General features: G+C 36.5%; 1 protein-coding gene across 11 annotated transcripts in view; it reads left to right on the top strand.

Annotated features, from left to right (window-relative positions):
• Positions 1 to 16,678, top strand: part of inpp4b (inositol polyphosphate-4-phosphatase type II B) — a 244,590-nt gene that overhangs the window by 181,268 nt on the left and 46,644 nt on the right. For all 11 annotated transcript variants that reach the window (XM_048196107.1, XM_048196108.1, XM_048196110.1 and 8 more), the window contains 2 exons: positions 1,910 to 2,018; positions 15,089 to 15,272. In XM_048196107.1, the coding sequence (XP_048052064.1) occupies positions 1,910 to 2,018; positions 15,089 to 15,272 (293 nt within the window). The remainder of the gene's footprint in view (positions 1 to 1,909; positions 2,019 to 15,088; positions 15,273 to 16,678) is intronic.

The following is a 16,678-nucleotide window of genomic DNA, read 5'->3' as shown; positions in this document are numbered from 1 at the left end:
GTCCAGACCGAACTTCCCGTCCAAAAAATGTTGTGGGCGGGGTTCGGGCTGGCACCCAGGCTACTTAAAGGGATCGCTCACCCAAAAATGAAAATTTTGTCATCATTTACTCACCCTCATGTTCCAAACCTGTATGAGTTTCTTTCTTCTGCTGGAGCCATTATTTAAAGTTTGAGAACTGTGAACTTTGCGTAGTATTTGTATCTGTATGACTATTGCTTTGAATGTTATGAATGGTGATTCTTATGGAGGTTGTGAAAAGAGTATTTAGAAAGGGTTGTAAGGGTTAAGCAGGGAGTCCAGAGTTAGGGGGTGGATTCAATTTTCAGACGTGTTTGGTTGGAAGACAGCTATGGCATGGCTGTTAATGCTTTTGATATTTTATTCATTGTTTTTTTTTTTCCCCTTTTTTTTTCTCTCGATTGAATAAACTACAAAGAGGCTTCTTACAGAGTCACGCATCTATTGATCTCCTTCTGTCCGGAGATATTTTGAATAATGTTGGTAACCAAACAGTTGACGGTATCATTCACTTCCAAAGTATTTTTTTTCTACTATGGATGCTATCGTCATCTGTTTGGTTACCAACATTCTTCAAAATATCTTCTTTTGTGTTCAACAGAAGAAAGAAACTCATACAGGTTTGGAACAACATAAAGGTGAGAATTTAACTTGTGCACAAATCTGAAATATTGCATAAAACATTTGCGAATAAAGCACTGTTTCCATCCAGTGAGTTGAAGACAACGAAAGTGTCACTGCATAAATTGGCGCTAAATATCAAAAAAAAAAAAAGAAAAAAAAAGGAAGTTGCTGCAGTAGAAGCCATTGTATATGAGAATTTTCATATATAATAAATTAATGCAATAAACACTTGTTATCTTGTATTCAGATGCCTGGTGTTTGTTATATCGAACCACTTTAATGACAGACCTTGCTTGGGCAATTCAGAATGACAAAAACAGCATTTCAGATCCTGTGAAAAGAGATCGGACCGCTGGTTGGTCCAGTTATGCCGTCCCTTCGCAAAGTCACGTGTCTTTTTTGATGCGCTTCACATTTATTCGCATCTTGCCGTTTCCATCCAGCTTTTTTTTATGCGTTATCCCAAAACGCGCATAAAAATATGTGGATTGAAACATAGCTTCTCATGACAGAATTTTCATTTTTGGGTGAACTGTCCCTTTAAGGGACTGTGTAAAAATAGCTTGTGATAGATATTGTTCAGGATCGTGGGTAGTGTGTAGTAACTGGAAATTTGGCTATAAAAGCCCTGTCCGAATACCCACACTTGCAGTTTTGCACTTGACTACTTGTCTACTTACATTTAATTTAACTTACAGTCGTATGTTTTCCTCAACATCTCGCATCTTTCGGGGCATGTGAGTTCCTGAACATAATGCATTATGGGATACGCTTAGCCTCAAAGCGGTATTCAAGATAGTGTGGGTTTAGTGTGCATTAAGGGCACTGCGCTTGGGCTTTTTTAAGACATGGGACAGTCTTGTACACTTACTTCCTGTCGTGTGCACGAGCTCTCAAGTGGCCAAGACCGCAAGTGTGAGTGTTTGGACAAGGCAAATATGCAGGTTTTCTGATCAAATTGAAGCATATGCAATCGTCTAGTTCATATCACTGGTGATATTCAATAGTATTAATTCTGGAGCCTGCCTGTTGCGCAGACTCTTTCCATACTTGAAACACATCACACTTTTAAATGCGTCGTTCCACGCTGCACCCTGTTTAATAGATGTATCACAGTTCTTCAGCTGGAACAGGCTGTTTGGATGTATTCACAAAACAACAGGAAGCACATAAAACAAGACGAAATATAGACGTAAATCGTGCGCCGTGGGCTTGTTTGTGATTTGTGAGGCCGGCTGAAGGATGTTTTCTGTTTCCTCCACAGATTCCTTCTATGATGTGGTCACAGTAGGAGCTCCGGCAGCCCATTCGCAAGGCTTCAAAAATGGAGGCTTGCAGAAACTGCTCAGCAAATACGAAACCGAGAAGAAGAGGTCAGTCTCCACACGTATGCACACGCCATGTTAATGTGTATCTTTTCTGATTATTTTTCTCTTTTCTTACACCTGTATTAAACCATGTAAGCCTCCATCTGTGCATCAGACACTCACCAGCAACCTCCTGAAGAGATAAAAACTAGGTTTTTGAATACAAAATATGTCATTTGCGCAAATACGATTTTACACAAGATTAATTTGTCAACACGAGACCACTGAGGAGTTTTTCATTTAATGAGATATTATAAATTCATGTAATCCTTGTCATCCATGTCTTTATTCTGAGAACATTATTTTGAGACTACAGGCTGTCAATCTCAGAATGAAGGGTGGCAAAGCACTATAAAAACACTGTAAACATATTGCATATTGATTTTGTGTGATGCACATAGTGATAGTGTTGAGTCTCAGTAACTCGCACTGTGTAAATTGATTATTTTGCTAGAGAGAAATATAAGCCGCATGAGCTGCAGCACATTTAGACGCATTTCTAGGGAATTGTGCGAAGGTTGCATCAGGAAGCAGATCCACACGCTAATCCACACGCGCACATTTTTATCTTTTTGAAGTTAATATTGTTGATGGTTTTTTCCTTTAGGCTCAAAACTTTTCCCTCATTAAGACTCTTTAAGTTGATCAATCAGTTAATCCAGTCAAATCCAGTTGATTTCACAATTCCTCACACATTCCAGTTGCCCTGATCTGTGAATCTGTGATAGCACTATGATTTTTCTGGCATATTGATTTTGAATGAAGTCTGGACTTACAGTTAAGCCGGGATTTCACATTCATAGGCACACCATCTGAGTCGAGGAAACTTTTGACTGTATACTGCACAATCACAAGAAATACACATTCTGGAGTGGAATGGATATTGAAATTTGAAAAGTTGAAGATTGACATAATTTACTCACCCTCATGTCTTTTCAAGCCTTTATGCATTTATTTCTTCTGTGAAACACACAAGAAGATATTTCGAAGAACTATCCAAAACAACATTGAACCCCGTTGACTTTCATTGGTCAATTTCAAAGGTCAAAAAGATAAAAGGGGGCAAGGCCATTTAAACATTTAAAAAACAAGCAATAGCACTTTTAAAATCAATTCTAATGCGGAATGAGAGCCAATGTAAAGACATTAAAACAGGAGTAATATGTTTGCATTTGTGAACACCAGTTAAAAGTCTTGCAGCCGCTTTTTGGACCATTTGTAATCTAGATAATGAAGAATTGATTAGTCCCAGATACAGGAAGTTACAATAGTCAATTCTAAAAGAAATAAAAGCATGAATTGCAGTTTCAAAGTGCTTAAAAAAGTCTTCACTTTAGCCAGCACTCTTGGTAAAAACTTGATTTGAATCAAATTTAAGTGCACTATCAAATAAGACAAGTTTTTTTTTTTTTTTTTTTTTGCATATGATTTAACTGAAGAAGATAAAACACCAGAATTTAAATGTCAAATGTTTGGGATGTCAGAAGAGCCAAACACGATGATCTCTGTTTTACTTTCATTTAGATTTTAAAAATTTAACGGCATTGAGGCTTTGACATCGGAAAGACAGGCACAGAAGTAGTCTAAGCCATTTTTGTGCTTCAGGGGCAAATAAAGTTGAGTATTGTCTGTAGAGCAACAATAGTACAAGCCATGCTTTTCAAAAATAGAGCCTAAAGGAAGCATATATAGAGAAAACAAGAAAGGGACCAAAATAGAGCCTTGGGGGACTCCACAAGTCAAAGGGACCACACCCAAATGGTATCCTCCTATATGTCAATTCTAAGGTGTTCTGAATGGTTGAAGGGCAGTGTAGGTGGTTGCTAGGGTATTGCTAGGTGGTTGCTAGAGTGTTATGGGTGTTTTATTTGTGTGTGTGTGTGTTGATGTGCAGCCTTTATAATCTTTACAGTGGTCTTGCTTGAAATGGCTAAAACCACTTTGCAAGTCTGGATGTGCAATGATTGTACTGTCATGAGTAATTAGTGTTCACTTGTGATTGCAGAAGTTTAGCTTCAGTTACATTAGCATACGTTTCAAATTGTTGGTGCTCCTGGAATATACAGTAATAGTAGTCTTGTTATTTCCCTCTCTGGAGTCTTTAATGACTTTAATAACTTCAGAGTCCGACATTTTCCCAGTTGGATCCCATTGGCGCAGCTCTGGAGTCTCTATTGACATGTTTGTCTCTCTTAAATGAATTGTGACCGTCTTTCTCTCTCTCTCTCTCTCTCTCTCTCTCTGTGTCGTCCATCTCCCACTCCTTCTCCTTCATGTTCTGTTCAGTTTGTCCTCACAGAGATGTTTAATCAGAAAGCTCATGTCTTCATTCTAGCAGTCTGGCAGTCATTGAGCGGTTTGTCTGTCCTTGCCATCACACCAAACAATTAAAATATGGGTGTTTTTTTATTCTCAGCCCTCTAAAGAAGAAGGAATTCATGTCATTTCAGCCCCCTTGTGAAATCCATTGATGAAGAGGAGCTCCACAACACAGCTTTCTTTTATTCAGCTTTTTGCATTTCTGTACTTTGTGAATGATCACAGCTGGCTTTTGTGGATGCAGTCTTGGAGTCTTAGGGGTGATTTTGTCGACGCGAGACTGATTATGTGAACGTGTCCATTTTTTATCATTTGAGTTGTACTTCTCTCAAACCCTCTGAGGACAGACTTTTTAAAAACCAAGCAAAGTCCAATTATTTTCTTTACAGTGCCTGGGTTTTGTTATGTTACTGAGCCTGACCGACAGAGGAATACTAGTATGAAGAAATTCAACATCTTTTTAAAAAGTTTCCATCCTCCAGTGGTGGGAAGATTTATCAGCCGAGTGCACCACTGATACGAGACAAGGACATTTGCCGTTTCTACCAGGGAGAAATCAATTTCTGAAAGAGCGTTCACGCTGCACATTAATCCAGGGTGATACGGGCCTCATTTTGTTTCCTTTTTGACTTGGCTAATGTTTTACTTCATGCTCAGATTTTGCTTTTTTACTGCCTCACTAGAGTGAGTCCTTCCTTTTTTACAATTCTTTCTATTAAAGCAGTGCTGTATTAAATTTGCATATGAAACTAAAGATGTTTGTTCACCCATATTGTCATAATTTACTCAGTTATACTTTGCAATGCCTTTGGTCGCACATTTCCATGCAACTACAATGAATGATGACTAGAACTTTTAGGCTTCAAAAATGACTTAAAGTATTAGTTTAGTTCAGATTTAATATTTCCTGATAACTCACTCACCCCCATGTCACCCAAGATATTTAACAAAGGCATTGTTCAAAGTGTCTCCTTTTATTTTCCACTGAAGAAAAAGGTTTTGAACGACACAAGGATAAATCAGTAATGCAAAATTTTCATTTTTGGGTTCATTTTTGATTAATCTTTTTAACTCCTATTCTAGGTTGTTTTTAATCTCTGAACACGTAAAGGTGGAGTTCACACAATATTCAACAATGACAAAGTAGTGCAGCTGAACTTGTGTGCGAATGATCGCAACAATCGCTTTGTGTAGTTTAACGGACAATGAGACATGACCTCACAAGCAAACCCATATTCACACACACACATTCGCCCAGGCCTTCCTGGAAAGCAACCTTTTAACTTTTCCTTTGATTAGAGGACAAATAATAGGACAGACGCGATTCTTGGCCATTATTAATGTATCACAGGAAAAAGGGTGCTGGGGAAAAAGGACGCTGAGCAAAAATGAAAGAGCCATCTGTCTTTTCTTCTGCCTAAAGAGCGAAGCAGGGAAGGCGGCCGGGGAACGATTGGACTGATCCATCAGGTCAGGGGTGGACGCGCGGCCCAATGTAATATGCAGCTACAATGGCTTTGATTGGCCTGCTATGTGAGAGCCAATCAATATCCATTTCTCAGGTTCCCTGAGGCCACCCCCGAGCATTTATTTCTCTTCAGCATCCACAAGCTTTTTATTTGCCTTTAATTTGAACGGGTCAGCATGACTAGAATGTTCTGTCGTTTAGCAGTCGATTTGCTTTCTGTAAAATGAGAATCGTCTTCTTCCAGATGGTGGGATCGGGTGTTTTTGTGCTGGATTTGAGTGTGTACTTTGACTACATCCCAGTTAACAGGGAAGATACTCAGAACACTGGCTAACATTCTGGCAAGGTTCTTTGAAACGAAAGTTCTGAACAAACATAACAGTTCCTATAACATAAATAGAATGTTTGTTTAAAGTTATTTGGTCTTTAAAACCCTTTCGCACGTAAGTTTCAAATATTCTGTCTGACCCCCCAGCGTGAGTTTTTTAAGGCGACAGTTATTTAGAACGTATCACTTTATGGTTTCCATGGTGACGCGTCATTGCTTGTTACATGACACACCGCAGCGCTGTATGACTGATGATCTGCTTTCATTTAATTTTACCTTTTTTATTCAAAATATTCACAAATTTGTTAACTATAGCATTAAATATCTAATATTCTGATTGCCAAATATGTGCAAGTGAATGTGTTTTGCTGTTTAAACACCTTTATAACCATCGCATTAGTTGAGCAATATGAGCGATGGGCGCCGCCGTGTTAGTTTGCCCCGCGCAGAGAATCGGATCTGTTGGATTTACAACCCGTGAATTTATCCACTTCTCCCAAAATACATGAAAGTAAGTGTGCCGGTGAACTGGGGAAGAATAGAGTAAGCTTTAAAGTTACTTTCACAATGTGTATCTGATATGAATTAAACGTGTGGTCAAGTTATAATGGAAAGGGTTGTTATTTCCGCTTCTATAGACATCATTGTGTATTTTACAAACTCTAAATATATTGTTTTGTTAGTACTCATGTGTATTTAAATGTCTGAAACCTGAAATGAACATTATTTGGTTGAAAACACTGCATATATGTGATATATGAAAAGCGCTGCGCGCGTCCGTCTCTGGTTTAGCGCACATTTGAATTTGGCAGTTGATCACGTAATGCACTGAACGTTCTAATCACCGGTGTGATCGTACGTGTTAAAGTGTTAAATGGGTGGTTCAATGCAATTTCAATTTTTTAACTTTAGTTAGTGTGTAATGTTGCTGCTTGAGCATAAACAGTATCTGCATTTCAATGCAAACAGAGATATTGTCTTTTAAAGTTATGGCAGTTTAATGCCTACAAAAACGACTGGTTTGGACTACAACAAGCTTCTTCCGAGGTTGGTTACATCATAAACCCTGCAATTAACATAAACCCTGCCCACGGGAACATGCAACAAAGTGGGCAAGGCCATGTCGCGCGGCATTATGGAAGTGGAAGAGTTGTCTACAAAAAAGATAATAGAACCCATAATCAGTGATATTGTGTACACTGGATGCTGTGTTGAAATTTAAGTTTTTTAGCTTTTAGTATGAATATATTAGCCCTAAGGTAATGAATAAGCTGGTGTGTTCCAAAACAATGACAAAATTCGCATTTAGGAGATATAAGCGTTCAAAACTTACAGTCTCTCACTTCCGCTAAAATGGATCACGGATTTGAGGAGAAACGGTTAGAGATTAGAAGGAAACAGAGGTTTTACAGAGTCTAACGGCTCTGGCAAGCTGTAAAATAAACGAAACGTTAATGGCTATTAAAAAAAGGGGCGGGGCTGTTTGATATATGTTCCTGTTTCATTTGAAATTACGTCAACACATTGAATAATGCTGCTCGTTCCAACACTCTTCAGTGGGCCTTTAAAACTAGAAGCTTCTGTTTATGGGCCCCAAACTGTAAGTACGTTTTATTGTTTGTTCTTTTAAATGTATTATTTTGCTATGTTTTGGTTGCATCAAGGACATAAACAAAGACCAACGCGTTTTTGCTTTGCTAGCCAGTTAGCTAAATTCTATTACATACTTCTCCAACAAACGCCTACAAACACCAACAAACTTCTATGTTCACAGGCAAACAGTTGTTCATGTCATAAAGTAAATGATACCTTTACAAAAATGCTACTACTCAGTCATGTATTCGGCTACAGTAAAGCTTTACTCAGGATAAAACCATATATTGAAAGCTAACAAAAAGCAGTAATTTACAAGTGACAGCCTATCTAAACACTTTGACACTAATACAAAAGTAAATGCTTACCACTTATAAACATTCTTTAAAAAACGTGCTTGCAGAGGTTCTGCTTGACCCTCTTCATCATTACTGCTATCTGGGTCTGATTCGGGCTCAATTTGATACAGCAATATAGACGCCATTATTTACATTTCCACTGAAGCACGTCACAACTTATGGTAAGGGGCGTGGCATTTCCGGACAGCGAATCACAATACACTGGGCCAGCTAACCAATCTGAGCCCATTGCGTATTTTGTAGGGAGCGGCTTCATAGAACCAGGAAGTCAAACCAGCCATTCAAATGACAAAGGAAACAGCGGTCTAGAATAAAGGTAAAATATATGAAAAATACATGTTAAACTGTGCTCCATAAACACAATGAAGCCTAGAAAAAAACATTGAACCACCCCTTTAAAGTCCCCATGAAATCAAAATGGAAGTTTTTTTTTGGCTTTTAGTACGAATTTGTTAGCCTTACTGTTATGTATAAGCTAGTGTGCTCCAAAACAAAGTCAAAATTCACATTTAGAAGATGAAAGCATTCAAAACTTCAAAAGTCATTCAAAAACATTCAAAAGTCTCATCACTTCTGCCAATAGGGATCAATGAATTTGATAACATCACGCTTCACTTCAGCTTCTCATCAGATTTTCTGTCCAATCAAATGCTCTCTAGAATGTAAAGCAATTTTTCCTCTTCCCTGTCAGTCTTCTACGGAGTTGACGCAGTGAATGCAGCTTCCGTGTTCACATCCGAATGCCGGTTTGTAAGGCCTGGCCTGATTTACACCACAGGGCAAGAGTTTACATGTCTCTCTCTGCCTTTATATTTGTACATTTAATGAGAGGTACCCCAGAGACGTGGGCCTGATTGCACTGAGGGGCTTGGCGTTTCCCTTTTCTCTCATTAGCATCATTTCTGTTTCCATTGATCATTTATGAATATCCAGACTGCATATTTACAGATCTTCATGATCTGTGTATGGAGGATGTGGGTAATGCTCTCCTTTGAAATGTTTCCTGCTGTTCTGTGGCAAAATTTCCCCCCATGCTGCGTGTGTTTGATGCTGCGGTGTAGATTATTTTAGGCTAGTTACACACCCTTTTGAAGAACTGTAGTTGCTAATAGACTTTAGAGTAGACAGTATATTTAATTTAGTGAGAATGAGACTTTGGGGAAGATGCTTTAATGCTAATGCTGCCCGAGCTATAAGCTAGTGGTAATTTAAAGTAGTTCAATTTAGAAAAAATAGTTGGTCTCAATACAAGCAAACAAATGTAGCTAACTGTGCTAAAGTTACAAAAGAGACCGTATCTTGTAGATGATTTAATTATCAGATATATGATTGTTAAAAAGAGCAGTATGTACCTGGCACAAACACAATAAGGATATCGGTACCCTTAAAAATACATTAAATGTAATGTTTTTAATTTACTCTTACCTAATAAAACTGAACAAAACCATATTTTTTTTACATACATAAGACCATTAAAGAAAATAAATACTTTCTGGATCACAATTGACTGATGATTGAATTGGTTCTGTGAATCATTTAATTTAAATGAACCAGCTGAACGAACTGACATGTTAAAATCAATCTGACTACTATGCTAATCAGACTATGCTATTTGCTATATCTTCCAATGATATTCTGAGTATTGTCTCTGCCTTGTTTTCAATATGCCATCTTGATGAAATGAAAATGCAAAAAACATCTGCAGCTTCCGCCTGGGCTTTGAGATTGGGAGCAGTGGCTGGAGGGCTTGTGATGAATGAGTCGAGTGTGGCACGAATGCTGTTTTCTTGAAGCCAGGTTGATAAAGAACCTCTTCAGACTAGATCGGGTCTGGCTCTCCTGAGGTGTACGGCCAACAAGTCATTAGCCATCGTGACAGGTCTCAGATGGCATTATGTCCCTGCCACTTCCTGTGAATCACATCCTAATAAGTGTTGTGTTGAAACCCCACACCCTTTCTGCCTTTCATTTGTTTGATTTATAGGACAGTGCCATTAATCGATTTTAAAATGGTTTTGTTTCATCAGTATCAGAGTTGTTCTGCTGTGACATGTTGTACAGCTACTCAATTTAAAGTAGTTGCATTGAAGTTAAGTTGTTACAAATTAAAAGTATAGCTAATTGCACAACAAATAGGATCTGATTATTTTTTAATTAGTTCTATATAATGTATATTCATGCATTGTAAATATTGAAATGTTTTACTAAATAGTTATTGTGCTCAAAACAATTAAATTACACTACTATGACTCAAATGAACTATATTTTTAAACTATATTAATGAACTGAATCACTAAATCAGATCAAATTGACTTTTCTAAACACTATTTTTAACCAATTCGTTGAAATGAACTGTCTGAACAAATCGATTTGATTAAAAATCAAACTGATTGTAATTGAGTGAACACTATTGAGTGATGATAGTCTTACTCTAGCCTCAGTCTTAGCATTTTTTAAATATGTTAATTAAAATGAAATGTCTGAATGAAATTGAATCACAGACCGTTCAAATTGACTTTTCTAAACACCATTGAGTGATGAATCAGAAAAAAAATCGGTGAATCTAGTTTTTAACAATTTCATTGAAATTAACAAAATTAATTAAATTAAATTTTGTGAACACTATTGGGTGGTGACACAAATGATTCAGTAAATCAGTTTTTAAACCAGTCAATGGACTATATGCACGGGTTACTTCCTGGTTGTGGTTAAGCCAGCTTGGGCACTTCCGGTGAACTCTTAGCTGTTCATTCTGTAGTCGTTGTACATCGACACAAAACCATCTATGGTTGACTTTTTAATGTTGTATTTATATTTTAATGCAGTTAGTTATTACATTTACCTAATTTGCCAATAAACCAGTTTTATTGATTGCAATAAAGACGAAGCTATTGGGACTGTTTAAAAATGCCATGTCTGTAATTAGACACACACACACACATTTTTTCCCCAGCACTTTAAATGTTATTTTTAATACGATGACCACAAACATAATTTGTTCATCCTTCTGAGATTGTCCCCATTGTAAAACCGAACGTTTAAAATGTAGGAAATTTAACATTTGATAAAAAACACTTATTTAAAAATAAAAAAGACAGTAATTAGCACTTTAACCAGCAGGTGGCGGCAAAGTAGCATTTATTTGCGCACATATCAGCCATTTCCTCTAAACGTTTTTCACTTCGTTTTTGACTAAATATTAAACATTATAAAATAACTAGGTTTGAAAAAACATTTTGTCAATGTGAAGTATGAAATACTCTCCCTTTGTAATCACAGCAGATGTCAGTCAGTGCAGCGCAAGATCAATGATTTCAGCACACTTGTGAAAACACACATTTTATTCAATTAATCTAACTAAAGTGCACAATAAATATTTAATTTTTTAAGCTTTTTTTCACATAAAAGTGTGAAAACTAATGGTCGAATTGAATTTAGCCGAGGAGGAACATTGAGGTACGTATTTATTTATTTATTTTCTAAGCTGTCTTACATTTGAATAACTAAATTAATGCTATGCCTGACTATTTAAGTGACTATATTCTGATTATAAACTAAGTATTACACTACTGATGCTCAACACACCAGCAAATAACATCTCACCGGAAGTTTTCGAGCTGGCTTATATTAATGCTGAAGTTCTAAAGAACGCTCCGTGCATATAGTCAATTGAAATGAACTGTCCATAACTCGAAGGATTCAGTCAGTCTATTTTTGAAGCAACTCGTTGAAATGAACTGTCTAAATGAACCAATTTGAACACATTTGAGTGATGACTCAAATGAATCGGCAAATCTTTTTAAACCAATTCATAAACAAATGAGCTGCCTGAATGAATCGATTTGATCAAAACAAACTCAAATTAATCAAATTTTGTAAACACTATAGCAACATTAACTCAAATCAATTAGTGAATCTATGTTTTGCCCCAGTTCTTGAAAATCAACCGTCTGAACAAATTGTTTCTCTAAAGAAACTTTTGTGAATACTGTTAGTTGATTAATCAGTGAAACAAATTGTCCTTACCAGCAGATTCACTGCAATGAAATAATGTCTTGTTAAAGCTGCAGTCCGGCATTTTTCCTCTTTGTCGCCATCTCTGTTTGAAACATGCATTTGCAGTCATATGCAGAATTATTATATGTACGTGCATTGCGCATCGGCATAGCTCGTCAGCGCGAATGAATCTAATGTTTGCTGTCAGTCAGCACACCGGTGTGGATACTGTACTTCGGAATCACAGATTGTAGTCTTGAAGGATGACCAAAGTAGGAATTTTCACCGGAAAATGTCATCTGAACAAGTAAGTAACATGTATGCCACTTTTGTTCCGGCCAACTGAGGAAAAAAGCATTAGGCCTACAATAAATCGCACTGCCAAAGATGATTAAATCTAACGATCGCTTAGCTCATATCGCATCAAATCATGCAAATTATTATTGTTGTTATACTTTGTTCTCAAATTGTTAACGTTAACAACATCAGCATTGCGTGACTATGTGTATTTAGTGTGTATTAGCGTTACCTGTAGATTTCAATTTCTGTATCCACTCCACAGTCCAAAGTCTTTTGCTTTTTGACTACAGGTGAATCTCCAGTTGTTACTGATGATTGTCATTTGGATCTTTCTGGATTACAATCCGCCATCAAAATGATAAGTTTAATTATTTCAGCTGCTGTGAGAACAGGCTATAAATGATCCGCTACAAGCAGTGTCCTCACATGATAATACCAACTAGCCTGAACTCCTTTCTGTTTACGGACATGACGTAATGACGCACAGAGGAACTGCTGCATGCTCAAATTTCCCGCCGAAATCCACCAGGTCGCTCTTATTATAAAACATTATTAAAAGCTTACCGTTGTGAATCTAGCTAAGATAAGGAGATAGTTTTGAACACTGGCTGGATATGTGCTTGCTCAAAAATTGATTTTGGATCATTTTTAACCCAAAAAAGTTACGGACTGCAGCTTTAAGTTTTACTGCTAAATTTGTTGGAAAAACAGAAATGTAGTCAAGTTAGTGAAGTTATCTATTTGCTCCCCCACACTGATATTAACCATCAGTTTGACTTTTTAGCCTTTTGGAGCATATTCCCTGCTGTGTTGTGTCATTATAGACCAGTTAAATGAGTCCGGTGGCTTGTATTATTGATGTTCTCTCATATATTTCACTCTCCTTTGGTGTGCGGCTCGTCTCTTTAAGCAAGGCCTTTTATTTGCTCAGAGCCGCGATGGTTAGAGATCCTCCCGGGAGCCAATTATCTGAAGCCATGAGCCTCGGCTCTGTGAGTCTCGCCCGGATACGCTGATCCAGGATCAGGACACTAACGCCGTCTCTAATCTCCAGCATCACAAACAAACTTACAGACTGACTGGTGTCCAGCTGAACGAGCAGGAAAGACGGATGTCACCGCCCGGCGAGACCGCACAGCTTCTCGTCATTATGCACTTGCCCTTTTCACCTTGTCGTTCGAGTGTGGATGGCGTTCTGTGTTTGATGCCATCTAAAGAAATCTCACGACTGCCATTAATACCGAACCTGAATTGGATACTTGTGATAGAGGTGCTTTGTCTTCAGCCGCTAGAGGACTTTCTTCAAGGCCTTATCTAACATCCAAGCACTTATCGTCATGTGTTCGTTCAAGTGGACACATTTATGACTGTATTGGGAGAAACTGGAATTGTTGCAACTGTTGCGACGGTGCCGCTGTAGGCGATTGAGTTCAATAGACATAGCAGGGCTCTCATTTATGAGTAATTGATGGAGAAATATTTTAAATGGCAAATTTATTATAAATGAAATCCAGATGGGACTAATAACAGTAAAGTCATTTGCACCCTTTGTATGGCTGAACTGAATTATCATAAAAGCACAATAAGTGTGATTATCATTGAAACACGGTCACACTCTATGTGTCAAAATAGAGAATTGCGCTTATAATGTCAAATTATGCAATTCAAGGTTAATCGTGGTACTAATTTATAAGAAATTTGATTCATTTCAAATTAAATTTCATGTAAATGAATAATCTACCTACTGTATTATATTACATATTATAATGATAAATATAATATAGTGATATATATATATATATATATATATATATATATATATATATATAATATTATAATATATAAAATATAAAAGGTATAAATAAAATATATACATTATTTATTGGAATATTTTTTGTAATATTTAATATTAATATTTTAACATGTATTAAATATATATATATATATATATATATATATATATATAGTGTTTACCTTTTAGATGTATCAATCATCAGTGCGTTAGTAATAAATAATAAATAATTATATATATATATATATATATATATATATATATATATATATATATAATAGATATAAATATAAAAAATAAAAATAGTTACATTATTTATTGGAATATTTTTAGTAATATTTAATATTAATATTTTAACATTTATTTAGAATTTATATATATATATATATAGAGAGAGAGAGAGAGAGAGGTTTGTAAGTAATTCATGTCTTGCATCATTCACTTTCAGTCCATTTTGAGACATGTCGTCATATTTGTAGACAGAGTTCGTATATATAAACATCCCGAGGGTCAGGGAGAGTTTAATGCGTCATGAAAGAGTAAATTATGACTTTATTTTGGCAACAAACTGTGTTAGTGGCCATCAGGGGGAAAATGACCAACTAAAAATGCATGATATATTCCTTTTAAAAGAGCAATTTCTATTGCCTACCAGTGTCTCCTGAGCTCAGATGAATCACAGGCCGTGATGTTCAGGAAGTGGGCAGTATTCACGCAGGGATTGTAATTGGTTCGGCTGGGTTTATTAGATATATTTCCGTTCAGATTGCTGCCTTGATGTTGTCACAGTGTATTTTGTGCACAGTGCTGTAATCACACCTGTTTGATGATGAGCTAGATGACTCTCTTCATCTCCCTGCTGTTATTAATTCCGTCTCTTTCTCTCTGTTGTTTCTCTCGCTCCTGTTCGATGTCCACCAGCTACAGCACAGCGTATCAGTGCATTTACTATCCTCCAGATCAGACGGCCAAGGCCAGGGAGATCCTGTGTGTGGTGTCTCAGCTGCAGCCGCACATCTCTGCGCTGGCCGATCAGCTGCTCCAGGCGGCCCAGCACTGCTACACCGACGCTCTGAGGGACATTCTCAAGAGCCTGGAGGAGAAGGTGAGACCTGGCAAATCATCATATTAGAATGATTTCTGAAGGATCGTGTGACACTTAAGCCTGAGTAATGATGCTGAAAATTCAGCTTTGCATCACATGAATAAATTATATTTTACAATATATTCAAATAGAAAACAGTTATTTTAAATGGTAAATGGTTAAATGGTTTGATCAAATAAATGCAGCCTTAGTGAGCAGAAGAGACATCTTTCAAAAACATTTAAGAAAAATTCCTACCAACTTCAAACTTCTAAATTTAATTAAAAAAAAATTATTTTTTTTTTTGGGTGCCAATAGCCTTGTGGGTAGTGTGCCGACATATAGCACAGTTGCGCCTTCAGCGACCCGTGTTCTATTCCCAGCTCAAGGTCCTTTGCCGATCCCGTTCCCCTCTCATTCCACCCCATGCTTTCCCATGCTCAAGAAAAAACAACAACAACAAAATATTAATAAAAATATAATAGTATCTCAATAATACTCATATAACACTATTTATATATTATATAAATATGTAAATTATTTTAATATAATACAAAAAAATTATTATTATAATTATTATATATTAATAATTATATTTATGATAATGGAATATATTTAATTATTATTATAATATATTTTATTATTATTTTAATTAAAATTTTTCACAGTGTTTTTTCAAGATGATAACTGGGCGTGAGGTATAGGTAATGATTCATCATGACTCATCAAAAAAACCTTTGAAAAATCTTTATGCGAAAGACTGTTTCAGCCAGTGTCCTTGAATACCCGAGTCAATTAGGAATTACATAAAGTTTTAAAGCAAAAGTAAAATTTAAATAAAGTATTAATCTTCAAGTCGGTGGTTTGGGAGCATAAATGTAAAATGAGTCTGAATCATGCGGAGTCTATTAACACTCTGAGGTCTAAAAACGCGCCGGCGCGTTTTGCAGGTTTTTTTTCACATTGCAGCAAAACAGACTTAAAATACTCCGTCATTTTTTGTCATAGAGACATAAGTAATATATCAATTGAAACTATAGAATATCTTCTTTTATTTGTATACACTCAGAGTAAAAACACAATGTTGTGCTTTTTGTAAAATAAAGAAAACTAACATGATGCGTGATTTCTCCTCTCCCTCTGAACGAAGTCCAATCTGATAGTTCTCAGAAAATGAACTGTAACTTAGTGAATACTAATCACAGAAAAATTAAACTTATGTCTAAAAAAACGTTAAGATGTCAGGTTTTAAATCATGTAAGTCAAATCGAAAACAAACCTTCTGTGTTTATGTAATCTGTATGAAAAGAGAGCCATGTCAGAAGTCCGTGATTCAGCTCATTATCTGCTAATGCGGCCACGCCCACAGAGCCAGCGCTATTCAGACGCAAATTCAGAGGCAATACATGCATTCATCGTCTCAATCG

This window comes from Megalobrama amblycephala, linkage group LG7 (assembly GCF_018812025.1).
Source record: "Megalobrama amblycephala isolate DHTTF-2021 linkage group LG7, ASM1881202v1, whole genome shotgun sequence".
Taxonomy (NCBI): Eukaryota; Metazoa; Chordata; class Actinopteri; order Cypriniformes; family Xenocyprididae; genus Megalobrama; species Megalobrama amblycephala.
This window is presented reverse-complemented; position numbering and strand designations above follow the sequence as displayed.